This window comes from Sapajus apella, unplaced genomic scaffold, assembly GCF_009761245.1.
Source record: "Sapajus apella isolate SASKATOON/1434 unplaced genomic scaffold, GSC_monkey_1.0 scaffold84, whole genome shotgun sequence".
Taxonomy (NCBI): Eukaryota; Metazoa; Chordata; class Mammalia; order Primates; family Cebidae; genus Sapajus; species Sapajus apella.
Window position 1 is genome coordinate 3,955,347 of NW_022437024.1, and position 19,376 is coordinate 3,974,722.

The window sequence follows — 19,376 nt, forward strand, 5'->3', positions numbered from 1 at the left end:
TATACACACTAGTGGAAGCTGGTCTTTGGAAGTTCTTCCCATATTTTTCCATAGTTTTCTCACTTTTCCTTTTTGAAAAAAAAAAAAGCCATATATATATGCATATGCATTTTTTAATGGAACCAATATTCCACCAAGAAATCTCAAGCTCCAGGGTCAAAGAGTCCTTAATTTCAATCCCAAAGTGCACTTACTAACTATGGAGTTAGAGAAAGACATTGGGTGTCTCTGAGCTTTTCTTTCATCCATAAAATTGGAATAATAATATGTGGCTTCCTGAGTTGTTTTGAAGCTTAGAAGTAAAATAGTTAAAGCGTTAGTATATGCTCTCTAAATGCTACTTGGGAATTTATCAGATCTTGTTCAGGAATAGGCACAGTATCCTTATCAATCCAATTTCATCTATTTAGCCTTAGCCTTCATCTGTCACCCATCAGAGAATGACATAATTGATTACTGGGTCAAAGCAAGAAAGTTTCCAATCCAGCCAAAAGTATAAATTGGAAAATTAGAGATTAATGAAAGCTCTGGAATGATGTTGTTTCTTTCTTTATTCTTTCTCTGAGTTGTATCACATGTGTTAGTCCTGGTTTGTTAGTCTGATTCTGCAACCTGAGGCCCTCTATGAAGCTTCCTGTAATAAAGCCACTCACATCTCATCGTTTCTTTACTGGTTTAGTTTCATTTGTGTAATATTAGTCATATATGTAACAGCTATATTCAGGGATGACTGGAATGGACTGTTTTCTTTTTTATTTTTCTTTTTGGTTTCTGTTTTTAATTTTTGTTTTTTCAGAAGGGAGGACAAAATGTATACCTGTTAAATATTTTAATTGTCTCTCATTCCTACATCCTTGCACACCTTTTAAAGTATACAGTTGACCATGAATAACGAGAGGGTTAGACGTGCTGACTCCCACATAGTTCAAAATCCAAACATAATCTTTTACTCCTCCAGAACTTAACTACTCATAGACTACTGTTGACCAGAAGTCTTTCCAATAATGTAGACAGTTGATTAACACATTTTTGCATGTTACACATATTATATATTGTATTCTTACAATAAAGTAAGCTACAGAACATAAAATATCATTAAGCAAATCATAAGGAAGAGAAAATATATTTACTATTCATTAAGTGGGAGCAGATCTTCAAAAAGACCTCCCTCACGGTCTTCACATGGAGTCAACTGAGGAAGAAGAGGGTTTGGTCTTGCTGTCTCAAGGGTGGCAGAGGGGGAAGATAATCCACATATATGTGAACCTGCACAGTTAAAACCTATTTTGTTCAAGGGTCAACTGTACCTTAATGTCCATCATTCCTTGTCAGCTCCATGACAACACAGTACAACATTATTAAACTTATTTACAAATGAGAAAAATGAGGCCCGTAGGGCAGATGAAATGACTTCTCCAAATAGCAGTTAATACTCAAGTGAACAACTCTTCTGACCATGAGTCTATTGTTCTTTCTGTTTAAGCACTCTACCCATAAACTGGAGCCAAGCTGGCCCACATGGGAAATGATAAATACCCAAAACCTTAGGGATCAGATAGATGTGCTCGCTCACTCTGCAATTTTATGATCAATGCAAAAGATGGTATGAGTCCTCAGGCCCATTTTAAAGAGTTTTATGCAAACATTTAACCTACGTTCCTGCCTTTGATATCCTGTTCTTCTGCATAGTGTGAAGGAGTAGACAATGAGTAGGTGCCATAGGAGAGAAGACTTTATATAGAGTACATAAAAAGGACGCGACCCCGGTTCTTCAGGGCTCTACAACCTATTAATAGGTGTAATCTCCTGAGTTGTGCAGATGGAAAACCTCTAAACATATGGCCACGGATCATCAGAATGCCTGCTTCCAGTAATGTGTTAAGTGCTTCAGCAGATGGTAGTTTGCTAATGTCTTTTTCATATACATTATTAGTTGTAAGCAAAGTGTACAGTTGTGCTTTCTGACTTCAAAATCATGGGCATAAAATAAATTGCCACCTCTAAGCTTGTGAAAATGTTAAAAAGTGATAATGCATGATAATTGCTTCTACATTTTTAGCTTTCAAATGAATTTAAACTGTGGCACAGGTATCCTTCATTCTTCAGTTTCCCTTTATAAGAAGATTCTGAATGTTGTAGGCCTTTGAAATGGACTCAATTCTTCCAGACACCTGAATACCATTTATCAGTCTAGTTTGCAAAGTTACAGTTAACCAGGAAGAGGTCGTTGTTGGCTTGGGGAACATGATTGCTTTTATTATTGGTATCATCATAAGTTCACCTGCTCTTAAGACTAGATGAGAAACAATGAATGGTTCTGTTTGGTTTCCTATAACAGAACCTATGATGAAAATGCACGACTTATCTCTTTAGTTACAGAGATGAATCCCAATGTGGTAGTGATCTCCGTGCTGGCCATCCTTAGCACACTTTTAATTGGACTGTTGCTTGTTACCCTCATTATTCTTAGGAAAAAGCACCTGCAGATGGCTAGGTAAGTTAAGTTTTATTAATCTTTTATCCACAATCTTTAAAATATCTTTATCTGCAAATACATATTGTTTTTGCTGCCCTCAGTTGTATAGCTGTAAATTTGATTTTAGTTTTCAGTGTCTGTTTCTATTTTGCGTGTTTTCTAGACTTTTAAACACCATGTTGGAAAGTATTACCATTGACATGAGAAAGCAAAGGATTGCTTGTTTACACAAAGTCAGACCTCTTGCTATCAAATCGTGGCATTTGAAGTAGCCCATATATAGCGATCTATTACATTTGGGTACTTTCAAACATGTTTGGAGTAAAATAAATATCTATTTCTGTTCAGTATAATGAATTAATGAAAAAGGTTAATAAAAATAAAGATGACAAGAAAGAGTGGGGGGAAATCCTCTCCATAATTTTAAGCTCTTTTATTGGAAAATATTTGTACAGTTTATGATTAGGTCCATTAGTAGTCTCTATTAATTTTATTCTTATTACTCAGAGTTACAGCCAGCTTAATTTTTCTTGCAGTTAGAAAAGCCTTTGATTTATGATGTCAGTTCTTCTCTGTTCCTTTGACCACCAATGCACTGCTCATCAGAGCACATTCTCAAGTGCTTCCTGTGGCCCCCTGTATTATCAGAACAATCTATCAATTCCCTTAAAAACTGTTGCTTATTTGAATACTACTTGGTATGGGAAACTTGGTTAAAATTTATATTTGCCTAATATTAACCTGCTGAATTATAAGTTAACATGTTTCTCCTGTCTCAAAATTCTATCACTCACATATTCATAAATAAATTCATCCATCCAAAAGTGATCTAATCAGTGCCTGACAGGGCATATCCAAAGAAAAATCAGACATCAAAGCTGTCCACTAGGAACTTACCCACCTACCTGGATAGATGAATAGATCTATTTAAAGGCATAAGCTAACATGTAGGGAAAGAAGATTAAAAACAAGATCCCATGAAAGTAGAGAATAAAGACTAATTCAGAATGTGAAATTAGCTTCTTGAAGGCTGACATTTGAATAAATCTTAAAAGAATAAGAAGAGATGGGATTGCACTGTGACTTCAGTGGAGAGCTCTGAAATTACACTCACTGCTTAAAGTCAGATCTTTTTTTCTTTTTCCTTTTTTTTTTTTTTTTTTTTTAGACAAGGTCTTACTCTGTCACCCAGGCTGGAGTACAATGGCACCATCACTGCTCACTGCAACCTCCGCCTCTCAGGTTCAAGTGATTCTCCTGCCTCAGTCTCCCGAGTAGCTGGGATTACAGGCATGCACCACTACGCCTAGCTAATTTTTGTATTTTTAGGAGAGACAGAGTTTCACCATGTTGGCCAGGCTGGTCTCAAACTCCTGACCTCAAGTGATCTGCCCACCTCGGCCTCCCAAAGTGTTGGGACTACAGGCATGAGTCACCATACTCGGCCTCCTTGAGGTCAAATCTTGACTTCCAACTTGCGTGAATTTGTGTAGGTCACTGAACCTTCATGCATTCATATTACAAAATTGATGCATATATAACAGTATATGAAACAGACAAAAATATGTGCCTTCAGGAGCTTATATTCTAGTGGGAGAAATAGACAATACACAATAAAGATATAAGTGAAAACATTGCACCGTATGTTTGCAGGTGATAAGAAAAAGAAACAAAGCCAGGTAAGGGAAATAAGCAGGATCAGTATGAGAAGAGGGGCCCTGGGAGGTGGGTAGGCTTCACTGAAATAGTGGCATTGGAGCCAAGACATGCAGCCCGGGAGGGAGGTAGCCTGTGTTATCTGTGGGAATAGTGCGCCCAGTAGCAAGAACAGCTGGTGTAAAGGTCCAGGGGTAGGAGCAGGACTGGGATGTTCAAAGTGTAGCAGAATGACTAAAGTGGAGGAAGACAAGGGTAGAAGGAGAGATGCCAGGTCACACAGGACTTCATAAGCAGTTGGAAGGACTTTGGCTTTTACTCAGTAAAATGGGCATGCATTGCAGCTGGGGCAGAAGATTAACAGCATCTGACTTAGATTTAACACTTTCGTTTTGACTTTTATGTAGAAAACAGGCTGTATTGGGGCCAGGACAGAGGCAGACATATCAATCGTGGTAGCAAGGAATCCAGGCAAGAGATGGTAATAGTTCAGTCCAGAGTAGCAGCACTGAAGGCAGAGAGAAGCCATCAGATTCTGAATGTATTTTGAAAATAGGAGCAACAGGATTTGCTACTAAGTTGATGTGGAATGGAAATGAAAAAAAGGAGTTGAAGATAACTCCAAGGTTTTGGCCCTAGCACTTGAAAGAATGGAGTTGCCATCAACTGAGAGAGGATTCCAGGTCAGAGTTGGGGGAACATTAAGACTTCAGTTTTGGAAATTGTATTAGTCAGCGTTCTCTAGAGGAACAAAACTAAAAGGAAAGATATATATGTGTATATATATATATATATAATTCCCATATATATTATAATAATACTTAATAAACTCCCATATACATGCACATATGTATATTTAATAAACTCCCATATATATTATAATAATACTTAATAAATTCCCATATATATGCACATGTACACATATGTATATGGGAGTTTATTATTATTATAATATATATGGGAGCTTATTAAATATTAACTTACACAATCACAAGGTTCTACAATAGGCTGAAGAGCAGCTGAGAAGCAAGGAGAGCCAGTCTGAATCTCCAAACTGAAGAACTTGGAGTCCAATGTGCAAGGACAGGAAGCATCCAGCACAGGAGAAAGTTGGAGGCTGGGAGCTAGGCCTGTCTCTCCTTTTCGTGTTTTTCTGCCTGCTTTATAGTCACTGGCAGCTGGTTACATAGTGCCCACCCAATTAAGAGTGGGTCTGCCTCTCCCAGCCCAGGGACTCAAATGTTAATCTCCTTTGGCAACACTCCTACAGACACACCCAGGATCAATACTTTGTATCCTTCAATCCAATCCATTTGACACTCGGTATTAAGTGTCACAGAAAAGTTAAGTTTGAGATAGCCTGCAAGTGCAGGTGCAGAGCTGAGCATAAAAGCCTAATGTTAGAGACAGAATTCTTGGTTGAAGATATAAAGTTGAGAGTTGTTGGCCAGGCACGGTGACTCACGCCTATAATCCCAGCATTTTGGGAGGCCGTGGCGGGCAGATCACTTGAGGCCAGGAGTTCGAGACCAGCCTGGCCAACATGGTGAACACCATCTCTACTAAAAATACAAAAAATTAGCCAGGTGTGGTGGTGAGCACCTGTAATCCCAGCTACTTGGGAGGCTGAGGCAGGAGAATCACTTGAACCCAGGAGGCAGAAGTTGCAGTGAGCCAAGATCATGCCAGTGCACTCCAGCCTGGGTGTCTGAGTGACACTCTGTCTCAGAAAAAAAAAAAAAAAAAAAAAAAAAAAGAGAGTTGTTAGTATATAAATTGCCCTAGAGCTTTAGACCGGATGAAATTCAGGAAGTAAAAGTAAAAGAGGAAGTCCCTGGATTAAGCACTGAAACAATCAATATTAAGGTTTTCAGAGAGAAAAGAAGATAACAGTAAGAGACTGAAGAGAGGCAGCCAGTGGACTATAAGGACAGCTAAAGGAGTGTGCTGGCCTGGAAGCCAGGGGAAGACTGTGTATGCAGAAGAGATGATAATCGGCCCTGCATTAGTAGATACTTAGGAGCATTAATACAGTAATAACATAGCATAATACTCAACTTATAGGAATTGAGCAGTAAATATTAGCTCATAGTAGTAATGGTGGAGGAAGCGGTCATAGATATAGTAATGCAAGTAGTAGTATTTCTGAGCATTTTTTGTGGTACATACCACAGGTATTTAGGAGGGGGTGGTTCTGATTCTTTCAGCTAGTTTTTACAACAGAGGTTCCCATCATTTTTCGTGCCATGATCATTTTTGGCAGTCTGGTGAACCCTTCTAAGAATAATGCTTCCATCTTCTGTGCCTAAAGTAAAATTCACAGGAGGCTGCGCTCGGTGGCTCATGCCTGTAATCGCTTTGGGAGGCCGAGGCAGGTAGATCACCTGAGGTTGGGAATTCGAGACCAGCCTGAGCAACATGGAGAAACCCCATCTCTACCAAAAATTTAAAAAATTAGCCAGGCGCGGCAGCGCATGCCTATAATCCCAGCTACTTCAGAGGTTGAGGCAGGAGAATCGCTTGAACACCGCAGAGGTTGCGGTGAGCTGAGATCACGCCATTGCACTCCAGCCTGGGCAACAAGAGTGAAACTCCATCTAAAAAAAAAATAAATAAATAATAAATAATGAAATACATAGAATTATATGACTATATTGAAATATGATAATCATATTTTAAAAACACATCTGTTGTATGCCTTTTAATTAATACATTAACTGTTGATTTGTAATAGTCTAACAATTTCATCATCGTGATGAATATGACCAAAATGTCAAGATAGCAAGTCTACTATTAAAAATATGTAATTTCTATTGTTAGCAAATCCCACATGTGGATATTATAATGGGTTGGTACCCGCTTTAATGATAGAAGGGACTGCTAAAGTTAGTCACAGGTTGTGAAAATAATATGTACCTTTTTCCCACATATGTTCATAGAGTCCTAAATTCTATCCGTGGAACCCCACATTAGAACCCTTGAGTTAGAGATAAAATAAATCCCATATATAGGAAATCAACATAGGAAAATTCATTAATGATGTGTAACTTATAATACACCATGATATTATATTAGTGCATTTTTTTTCAAAAGAAGAAAATTGTTCTTGGAACACCCTAATAAGAACAGGCAGATAATTCAAATAATTAGCACATTATGCCAGTAATGTCAAAATCTCTGTTTCAGTCGGAATATTAAATCCATCGTTTCCATATAAAGAAAAAATGAGATACATGAGCCCCAATGAACTATGTTATTCATGCATGAAATTAGTCAAAAGGTAGAGAAGGCATGAAAATATGTTTACTTTTGCTCTACTTCTGGGAAAAAAAACTTCAATAGTGTTTTTACTAGCAGATTAATAGGCCACATTCTGGATAATAGGCACGCCAGAAGCTTGCCTATTTCAATTCATATCGCTCTTTTATTCTAACCTCAAGTGATGAATAATATGGGCATGAAAATATAAGAGAAAGATTTTGGAGTAAGTAAACAATCCACTTGATCTGCTATCATTGTAGAGAGGAAATCAAAATGCCATAAAACAAAATGCTACAAAGAATTTTTGCTAAAGATGAAAAATCCTCAGTTCATATATGAGAGCTTCTGTTACTATTAAAGGCTTTGTAAAATAAATAAATAAATAAATATTATACCCCAAATAGTTCAAATATTTATTTTAGAATTATGAATATCCTTTGGAAAAGGATGGTGAAGTGAATTCTTTTGGCCTCAAATGTTTTGATTTGCAAACTTGCAAAAGATTATTTCATTTTCTTTTATCTTTCTGGTGTGCATTGCATGCCAAAAAGGAGCATATGGAACTTGTATTTGCTATTTTCTTCATTTAGTGCTGTGATGATAAGCTAGTAAAGGCTCTCTTTACTTGTATGTCAAGGTGAGGGTGCTTTGTCATGCAGTAACCTTGATTTTGTGGTTCCTTTCAAACAGGGAGTGTGGAGCAGGTACATTTGTCAATTTTGCATCTTTAGAGAGGGATGGAAAACTTCCATACAACTGGTGAGTACTGTTTTGGAACAAGCTTCTGCATGGTTTAACTATGCTGTGTGTGCTCCAAAGTTGGTTTTACTGTCTTTGGGGTTAGTTTTGCCTGATTCTCCTTTTGTAATTTGAGTGATGGTAGACTTTCAATAGCCAGATCTTCACGGAGTATAATGGCTTATATAAGCTCAGTGCAGTTCTGAAGTGGGGAAAGCATCATAGTCTGCTCTGTATTTACAATATTAAACAAAGGACTGAAACAGTTGTGCACAGGAGCCCATAGCTGTGCTGAAGAAGGGCTTAAATGCAGGGGCCACACTGAACAAGTGGTGGGTAAAGTCACGAGAAGAGATTCCAGTGAAGCAGCATGAGACACAGCAGCATCTCCATTTTATTTTATTTTATTGTTTATTGTTTCGTATTTTAGGGGGAGACAGAATCTTCCTCTTTGGTCAACCAGGCTGGAGTGTAGGACGATCTTGGCTCACTGCAATTTCTGCCTCCTGGGCTCAAGCAATCTTCCCACCTCAGCCTCCTGAGTAACTGGGCCTACACGCATGCACCACCACATCTGGCTAATTTTTAATATTTGTAGAAATGAGTTCTCACTATATTGCCCAGGCTGGTCTCGAACTCCTAGGCTGAAGCGATCCTCTCACTTCGGCCTCTCAAAGTGCTGGAATTACAGGCATGAGCCACCATGCCCACCCAGCAACTCTATTTTAAACTCACATTTCAGTGCCTGAGGAGAATAAGAGTCATGATTTCTGTTAAAAAATTATACAGCCCAGGCTAGGTGCAGTGGCTCACGCTTGTAATCTCAGCACTTTGGGAGGCCAAGGCAGGCAGATCACAAGGTCAGGAGTTTGAGACCAGCCTGGCCAACATTTGAAACCCCATCTCTACTAACGATAGAAAAAATTAGCTGGGCATGGTGGTGCACACCTGTAATCCCAGCTACTTGGGAGGCAGGAGAATTGCTTGGCCGGGGAATTGGAGTTTGCAGTGAACCAATATCATGTCATTGCACTCCAGGCTGAGTGACAGGGTGATTATGCAGCCCAGTATTCATTTCTCATGCTTACAAATAAATATCAAAGCCAAGGAAGTTTCATAAGAAAACATGGCTTCATTTTTCCTTATGCTTGAGTATTAAGGACCTGGAGTGAGGAAGTGTTCGAATTTTAAGGAGCATTGTCAAGAGATTAAATTGGTTGACATTATACCTTGACAATGATAGATGAAAATTAACAATTCTATTAAGTTCAATTACTGTCCAACAAAAGTACTAATTAAGTAAATATTGAACATGAAGCTAATACTACTTATATGGTCTAGTTTGTTTCTTTTGCAAGCAATGATGCAAAGTATATGTAAATGAATATGTCATATTAATCATTGTTATTTCTTTCTGTTTTCTAACTCCCTAAAATGGTTAATCTTAAAGAAATATATATGGGAGACTGGAAATTTTACAGAATCAATGAGGGAGGGAGAACTTTATTTAGGATATAAATTTTACTTTCCTCGGTGTATCCGATACTCACTCTAGTTGAAAATCTAGTTGAAACCAGATTCTTTTTAAAAATACAGTATGTTGTGGCATTTTAAAATTGTAACATGAGTAGAATTTTACTATTAAAATACAATTAACCCAACTGTGAAGAAAAAGAAATCCATCAACCCTTGATGGTGTAAAGTTAGGAAACATTACTAAGTTTGTTCAGATATATTAGCACTCTTTCCAAAATTAAGAAATTGACTCGCTGGTACTTGTTTCTTGCCTGGTTCACCCTTTTAAAAGGCTCCGTGGCAGAGCAGTGATGAGTGACCCATCTAGGAGCCAATCCGATTATATGTATTTAATATTTGTGACTCATGAGAGTTATGTATTAACTAACTTCACAGCCAGTCACAATTCATAGAATTTATGCGAGACCAGTCATGGGAGAACTGAGGCAAAGAGAATTCACTTCAGGATCATCCTATAAAATCAAACACATTTTCCTGCAGCTCTTCACAGACAGTTTTGCAGACCCTAGCATTTTCTAGCTGACTGAGAATAGATATCTCAGTGATGATTTGTAGTAACTGAAGTGACAAGGTGACACTATTTTTTCCCCTAATTCTCAGAATAACTACAGATGCCGTCACAGGATATTTTTATATCTATATTAATGGGTGTTCTGTTTGACAAGTAGTTTGAATATCTGAAACCAGGCATTTTAAATCAACAGTCTGACTTAGAATTTAGGTGAAACTAAACTATTTTGCTCCTGCTTAGATGAATATCAGTGAGGTCACAGTCTAAGTAGTTAATGAGCTATTTATCTTGAATGAATGATATCCAAGTATCATCCATACCTCTGTTTCAAGGGTTATATTTATAAATTTTATGGTAATTTAAAAATACAGAAAGTCACACTTAGTAGTGCAGCTTTATAAGAATGTCTCTTAAAAGCTTAGTCTTCACTGGAATCAGCACATGTAAACTGACCATTTTTATTTTCTCACATAAGCTGCTGTTTAGCTATCACATCATGTTACAGAGGTTTCTTAAAATAGGCTTAACCATTGGAAGAATAATTCCCAAGAATAAGACTCAAGATAAGTAATGAGGCATTTAAGTGCTTTATTTAACAGAATACGAAATGTAATCACCTAGTAGCAGTCTAATTGACACAAAATAAGCAGAAAGAAATATATCTGATTACAATAAGGTCATGTGTGAATAAAAACTGATTTTATCAATATTGCAGCATTTAAGCCCTCACATTTATATTTCACAGGATGGATTAATATTTAGTTGTAATTAAGGTGTTTGTCATATTAATTGATCCCAGTAGGTAATTAACTGGTATCTATTCACAGTTTATATTACTAACTCTTGCAACTTTTTCGTCTTTCCATCTGTTATCTATTAATGCACACAGGCGTAGGAGTATATTTGCTTTCTTAACCCTGCTACCTTCATGTCTTTGGACTGATTATCTTTTGGCATTTTATATTAATCCTTGGTAAGTGATTTTTTTTTTTTTTTACTGTTTAACACAGACTCTTTAAAAGTTAGCTTTCAAGGAGTAAACAAAAAGGAAAGTTTCTTTTTGACTACTTTATATGTTCGGTAACACCTAAAGTTATTAATCATGTATTGAAGTGGATTAAAGCAATTAATAGTACAAAGATGTTAACTATAATGTTTTCTCAGTTAAATTTATTTCTCATGATGTTCTTGGCAAGGTTTTTTCCCCCGTTTAGTACTAGTTATTTGATTCTTCATTGAGTCAATCCATTGGCTTTCATCTTTATAAATAATGCTTTCCATTTTCCATTATCGTCTTCATCCATTAGAAAGCGCCAAACTTCCAAGGTAGAAATGCATTAAGATGCCGTAATCAGAGTGTATTAATAGTCTGTATCTGAGGGATCCTTGTTTTTATAATAATGCTAACTCAGTGACTATTGAACAGCTGACTATGTGCAAGCCTCTTTGTATAATTATCTTATTTAATTCTCCCCGCAATCCTTCAGAAAGTATTATTAGTCCCATTTTCGACATATGGAGGCTTGAGGAGATTAACTGTCTTAATAGCACTTTCCACTATATAGAAAATCCAGGTTCCAAACTCAGGTCTCTCTGAAATCTATTCTGCCTCTGTAAAGAGCAGTCTTCTTTAATTTTATTTTCTTGACTTATGGATCATTTTAATAATCAAATCCTGAAGTGTTCCTTTTGACTTTTTAATATGTAATAATACTAGTAACCTTGAATTATGAGACTAAAGAATCAAGAACTATTTCTTTTCTGTGATGTAAGATAAAGGTAGCAGTTTCCCATGGAACTGACAAAAAGTCATTGTCCTTAAATATTAATACCTAGTGTTTAGGTACTAAATTATGTACAGACAGAACCATAAATGTGGACAACTTGAAAAGGTCTCAGAAGAAAACAATAAAAATATAGACTGGAAAAAATAGCTTATGGGGTGGGGGTGGGGGTATGAAAAGCAATCTGGAGAGTTTATTTATTCAAAAAGACAGTTGAACAAACGTTCTTCAGCTTCTCTAAGGACAGAATAAATACAGCTGGCAGAATTTAGGATTTCAAGTTGCAGTGGAAGAAACATTAAAAAGGATTTCCTCGAAATAGAGATTGTTAATTCCAGAATTCATATCTTCGTTTAAAAAAGAGAGAGACTAGAGGAAAGCTTTTGAAACAAAGTAGACATGATGTATAAGTAATAAAGTCAGAAGATTGTGCTAGATGCTGAGGACCCATTCACTGTTATTCTAAGTTTGTTGTTATTACAGTTTTTAGTATAGGGCTTCAGCACAGTCGACTCAATATTTTCAGTATTTGACATCAAATAGTTTTCAGGTATGTGTAGCACACATAAATTCCATTTTTACCTTCAAAATATATATTTACTTTTAACTGAACATCTACCAATCCTTCTCAAATAGTCTATCAATGAAATACTGATAGCAAATACCCATAAAGCATCCCAGGTTGCAATTAAAATGAAAGAAAGAAAGATGAATATATTATTTCCCTGCTTAATTCTCTGAGACTTTCTCATTTTCCATAGTTCGTTTTTAAGCTTCTGTAAGGTAGGCCTGTGCAAATAAGCACATCTTCCTTAATAGGCCTCACTGATGAACCTACCTTCAAATTTCAGCAACCCTCACAAGGTCTGCTATTTATAGTACCAATCAAATAGCATGAGACCCAACTTGTGGGGAGAAAATACCCTTCAGTAGTTTTTAGAAGAATCACCTTGAAACTATAAATGGTTGTCTACAGGTGAGAAGAGAAGGCAAAGGATAGAGTTCCATGCTTTCTGTCACTTCCAGTAAATTTCACACATAACAACTAGTGAAAACATACTAGATATAAACTGTCTTCTTAGCCCTAGGCTAGTATACTGGCAGATACAAAACAAGTGAAATTCATGGTCCCCGCTCAATGAAGTACAGCTTCTACTCACACAACCACTCAAATTCCCTGTTTGCTTCATCTAATCACTTGTGGTTATTTTCCCCTGCTCTCATTGGCTAAAGAGTCATTTTTAATCCTCCTAATGATGTGTTTGTCTTCATATTTCACTTACCCTGTTAACAACAGTTGCAAATAACAGAGCCATCTCCCCCGATGCACACGGCCTAACACAATGTTCAACTTCCTTTCTCAACTGTCAATTTCTTGGAAATACATGTTCCTGTTGATTTTCTAAAACCCATCTGATGACACTAGTGGTTTGTGTAAAAATCAAAAAACTCTTTCTCTCTCTCATAGTGTTGCTCGAATCTTTTCCCGGGTTGGTAGCAGAATCAGTGTGGAGGACCAATGCCCAGTTAGGTTAGTCTCAGGATCGTGTTCTGCAAGGATTTCTGACTTTCATAACTTAGACTATATTTCCTATTGAAAGAAGTCATTTAGATTCAGTGTTACTACTTTTTATTTTTATTTTTATTTTTTTACTGCCATAATGACCCTCATGCTGTACGCAGGTTTTCATCTGCTTGTTCTCAACCCTAAGCAGATGGCAATTTGAACAGGAAGTGACGTTTAGTTGAAAATGCTCAGCTTCACTCATGATGATTGCATGTTCTATTTGAAGAATGATATAATCCTAAAGTCCTTTTTAAGATTTGGGAATGGTTTCTGCCTAGCTCATCAAAGAGTAAGCAGCACTGACAAAATTGGAGACTTTTAGAGTTTTCTTTTGTTTTGTTTTAACCATTATAAATCCCATGTCCTTGCTATTGCTTCTTCGGAATGAATTGCAGTTAGGATGGCTTTCCGAGACTGTCATAACCATGATGAACTCATGCAGAATGTAGCTTAACTTTTTGAAGTCATTAGGATTTTGAACGTTACCTAATAGAAGTGAAAGATAACAAAATTAAAAGTGCAAAATCCTCTATGCATATATGCTGTATGTATGTCTGATGGGGGTTCTTTATTGATTTGGAAAATCTTTTGCAACAAAAAGGCGATACCCTACATGTCACACAAAATCGTCACTGTAACATGGGCACACATTCGCTCTTTCCAGAATGTGCTTAAGTTAAAATTGCTAGCAAAACCTTAATTTGCATAAATTTGATGCTGGTTTTAGTCTTGGAATTAACACAGCAATTGAAAATGTAGGAACATTTTATCAGTGTTGCTGTGAAGTTTCAGAATTCAATCCTGTCACGCTCCACAGCCTTAGGATACAGAAACCCTTCGGAATCAGCAAGATCTAAATAAAACAATGAAAACTGTGTACAAATCATCATTACTTATGAGAATATGTATATGATAATATGTCACACAAAACATGTAGCACAATTATACATTATATTGAAAGTTCATTCCATAATGAATGAGAGTGAAAGAAAAAAAATGTGTCTCTCCCGCATGAATCAGGTTTCTACACAGCTGCCGAGTTGTAGCAGCTTAATATTTCAGCACTGAATTTATTCAGTGTTACCCTCTCACACATATTTGTTACTTCCTAGTTTCCTTTAAAGTCTGTTTGGATAGGAAAGTATTTTTTTGTTCACTCTGGATCACAAAATATGTTGGCAGCCTCCTGACTTTGCAGAGCTGTTAGTCATCTCCTCTGACATTCTGCTTTCGGAAAGCACTGAAGTAATTGGCTTTTACTGCAAAAAGAAAATGTGGAATTCCTAAAGCTAACTAAATTACCATCACAGGGGCTGAATATAAAACATGATCAATAAATATTCCTTTAGGCTTCCAAATGCCTGTTTGATACGGCTATGTCCAACATGACAGTGTTTTGTGAGGGGATCAGGGAAAGAGAGATTAAGGACTGAACAGTTTTTCTCTCTAATCTCCAGTATGGAAGATAGAGGATGAGAAGGAAAAATAGAATAGGAACCATTGAATGGATTGCTTTCGCTTAGAAGTGGGAGGAAATTAAAACTACCTGAAACACAAACACCACTTGCCTTCCTGGATGTGTTTCTGTACTTCCTGACCTGCGTTACTTTCTCTCCATCCACAAGTCCCATTTTTTTCAATCAGAACATCATTAGCCCAAGTCTAGTATCCAATTCTTTAAGGAATCATTCAGTGAAATTCTGAGGATAACATGGAAGAGATATTTTGTTTCAGTTCAATTGAATAGGCATTTATTGACCACTCACTATGTGTTTCATTCACTATATTCAGCCCTGGGGGGAGGCTATAGCGTAGCAAGGTGTGTATCAGCAACTAACAGTCACACAGTGTGAGAAACTCTCCATTGCAAAGTGCTGTGAAAGCACAGACAAAGTAGTGCTTCATCCTGCTAAAAGCTTTCGGGGAGTGGAGATATCCAAATACTCATAATTCTAAATATAAATAAATATTTGGACACATTAAAGTACTAAGATCACAACTGGTTATTTACCATGGACTATTTATTTTCTGAAAACTTGGATGCTTCCATCAAAATTATGTAAAGATGTCTGAAAATTACTTACAAAAAAAAGTTTGCTATAATGTCACTCATACGATCATGTTTTAATATTTATTATTTATAGAAGATAATAAGAATACAATCACAAAGTGCTTCAGTAGATACTGTTAGACTTCGCTAACTTATGTGAGTTATCTTGGTTGGGTGAAAACTGTTAGCCTAGTTATCCCCTAAACAAATGTGACTAACTAAAGCATGCATTAGCATTTCCTGTGTTTGAGCTTACAGACCAGTAATGATGAAGGGCAAGCAGGTAATAGGTCCGGTTCTTCAGAGAGCTTAAAAATTAGTTCAAGGTGGAGTAAAAACAATGCCATAGTAGAATTATATAATATACACATCCACACTGACAGCACACATTCATATCCCCAAAGAAAAATGTCAGAAAAGGTTATTTTAGTCTTTAATTAAAAAAAAAAAAGAAATTCCACCCTCTCTTTATTAGTTCTCCATTTTATTCTCCAATTCTCCCTTCCTGCCTGTAGAAACTGGAGTATTCAGGTGGTAGATAGATATTCCTATATATTTACAAATTGCTTGAGCAACCTCATCGACAGCAGTTAGATATTTTATGTCTAGACTCAGTTTTTAGCAAATAGGAAATATAAAGTGCAGATATGTTCACGCAATCTAGTAGAGTTTTAAAACATGAATCTAAAATTATTATTATCTTCTCATTTAAGGAAAAGTAATTAAACAAACCTGACGTGTTTAATGAAAATTAAATTGAGGTAGCTGATGTAATTATTTAAAGCTCTTCAAGTTTAATTATTATGTTAATCAATTCTTTTGCCCAGATAAATTTGTCTTTTCTTTTTTAATTATTAGGAGTAAAAATGGCTTAAAGAAGAGGAAACTGACAAAGTAAGTTTTTCTTACTATGTCATTTAAAAGGATGTTTGTTATAATTATCTTAACATTCCAATTAAAGATTGTCTTCAAATAGAAGGGACGCTTAAGAAAGAGGCAAATGCGTGTTGCAATAGCTAAGCACAATAATGTATTGATCATTTATGCCTGAGTGGCAATGACCACTAGAAAAGTGCATCACAGAAATCACATCAGGAATAAGGACAATGTTTATCATATCAAATCTGAGAGAATGGATTGTTAGTGATTTTTAAAGTCTTGGAGGAGGAAGTATGGTATTCTAAATATAGTATCTGAAAAATCTAATATTTAACACATCAAAGGGTTTTAGAAATCCTTTTAGTATTTTGAAATTCTGTGTTTATTGCAGGAAAAGGCTTATATGCTATTTGATGTTATAATAAATACTTTGATAATGCTGTCTCAAAAAACCTGAATAATAAGTAGAAAAGATAATTACTCTACACTGTGGTTTTCCTTATCTATTGAACCATTAAGTCAGAAGAATTCTGATTGTGGTGAGTGAAAATTAACCCTCAGTTGATTTCAAAAGCCTGTTAGATTATCACCTCCATGCCTTTTCTTAGCTATAATTCTACATATGAGAAATGGAACTTTCCTTCAAATATAATTTGTTCTTGATACCTGCCTAGTATAACATTGGTGAATTAGTACAAGAAGGCAGTTAGGGGGTTCAGCCAGGCCTGTGGCATCTATGCTTATGGAAATAAATCATGAATAATCCATGACATAATCCAAAAGAAAAGTTGATGTAAAAGTGTTTCTAGTTAGTCTTGAGTGGCATACAGTTTTATGGCATATATGGAAACAGAATAATGTTTTCTAAATCAATTTCATTTATTTATTTATTTATTTTTATTCATTTATGTTTTTTGAGATGAAGTCTCGCTCTATCACCCAGGCTGGTGCAGTGGTGCAATCTCAGCTCACTGCAACCTCCATCTCCGTGTTTCAAGCAATCCTCCTGCCTCAGTCTCCCAAGTAGCTGGTATTACAGGCACATACCACCACGCCTGGCTAATTTTTGTATTTTTAGTAGAGACGGGGTTTCACCATATCGATCAGGCTGGTCTCAAATTCCTGACCTTATGTGATCCATCCGCCTCAGCCTCCCAGAGTGCTGGGATTACAGGTGTTAGCCACTGTGCCCAGTTTCTAAGTCAATTTCAAACCAGTGTACATTCCACTGGCTCGTACCAACTGTTGTAGGAGAGGTAAGACCAGAGTGAATAGATATAGGAGAGATAAGTTGACTGGGAGGGATGATTTCACAGAAACAGAAACACTTTGTTACCAAAAACTATTGGTTATGTTGGCAAGTGAGCTAGAGATGTAGACTGGATCATTTAGAAGACAGTGTTCTGGGACAAAAAGGAGACGCTATCAAGGCTTGCTCCTCCCATGACTCAGGCAAAGAAAAGAAGGAGAAGGAAGACCCAGACAAAAGATATGGTAGAGATTAGGAATGGTAGAACATAGCCACAAGCAAAAATAACACACACATTAATTCAGCTTCTGCCTTCCCCTGTCTCATTTTCCTCTGAGTCTTCTCTCCTCTAGAAGACATTTCTTGAAAGGCTTTCTCTCACCTTTTTATTTGCCTTCTCTACCATTTCTCTTTCACTCCAAACGCCCCACCACTACCATGTCCGCCTGGTTCCCATCTTCTGTCTCCACTTGTCTTCATTCCATCATTCCTTTCCTCCACCTCCTCTTTACCCCTCTCCCTGTAAATGTTTGTCCTTTTGGTCTCTGCTCCCTTCTAGCTTTCTTTTTCTTCTCCTCGTCATTCTCCTTCTTCTCGCTTATGTCCATTCTCCTGTTTGCTCTTCTTTCCTCTGTCTCTCTTTTCTCTGAGCTTCTTGCTTTTACTTCTTTTAACCCATAAATACTTTCTTTGGTTGGCCTTCAGTATACATGTGCCCATTTTCCTGGTAACAAGGTGAAAGCCAGGGTTGTTAAATCCAACTTTAAGGTCGATGTACTGCCCAGAGACAGCAGCCAGAGATTGCAATTCTAAGGGGGTTCATTCCAGGAGAGGAGCCCCAACTTTAGCCATTCTTTTGGAAGGATAACAAGTTTGAAGTGGGAAAAGCTTTGAACTAGGACTTACTCTCCCTGGATTCCAATGAGAATTCTACTGCTTAGTAGACATGTGATGTTGGGCTACTCATTTATTCTCTTAGCCATGGGCTCTCTCAGCTGGAACATGGAGCTAACGTTGTCTGTCCCTACCTCAGGGATCGATTAAGCAAGATAACACATGTGAATACTTAGGAAGTGTAGTGTGTTTTATAAATGAGTTATTGTTACTCAGTAAAAACATTTAAGTTGAAAGGTATTCTCTGGAAGATATAATGTCCTCTACAATTTACTAAAATCTCAACATAAATGAATCCATCAGGTTAGCTAATCAACAACTTTAAACGAGCACTATTAAATACTATGGATTTGCTAATTGGACATAAGACCACAGTTAAGCCAGGCGCAGTGGCTCATGCCTGTAATCCCAGCACTTTGGGAGGCTGAGGCAGGTGGATCACTTGAGGTCAGGAGTTCAAGACCACCCTGACCAACATGACGAAACCCAATCTCTTCTAAAAAATACAAAAATTAGCCAGGTGTGGTGACACTTGCCTGTAGTCCCAGCCACTTGGGAGGCTGAGGCAGGAGAATCACTTGAACCTAGGAGGCGAAAGTTGCAGTGAGCCGAAATAGTGCCACTGCACTCCAGCCTGGTTGACAGAGTGAGACTCTATCTCAAAACAAAACAAAAAAAACAGAACAAAATATCACAGTGAGATGATGTAAGCTGAGTAACATGCCACAAGACCAAGGGAAGGGCCAACTATAAGGACACTGCCAAAGTGGAAAAG

General features: G+C 37.0%; 1 protein-coding gene across 2 annotated transcripts in view; it reads left to right on the forward strand.

The window, feature by feature from the left end:
* Nucleotides 1–19,376, forward strand: part of PTPRO (protein tyrosine phosphatase receptor type O) — a 280,097-nt gene that overhangs the window by 229,617 nt on the left and 31,104 nt on the right. The window contains exons 15-18 of one of the 2 annotated variants that reach the window (XM_032253729.1): nt 2,374–2,494; nt 8,084–8,152; nt 11,068–11,151; nt 16,438–16,473. In XM_032253729.1, the coding sequence (XP_032109620.1) occupies nt 2,374–2,494; nt 8,084–8,152; nt 11,068–11,151; nt 16,438–16,473 (310 nt within the window). The remainder of the gene's footprint in view (nt 1–2,373; nt 2,495–8,083; nt 8,153–11,067; nt 11,152–16,437; nt 16,474–19,376) is intronic. The other variant, XM_032253730.1, reaches the window with a different exon arrangement.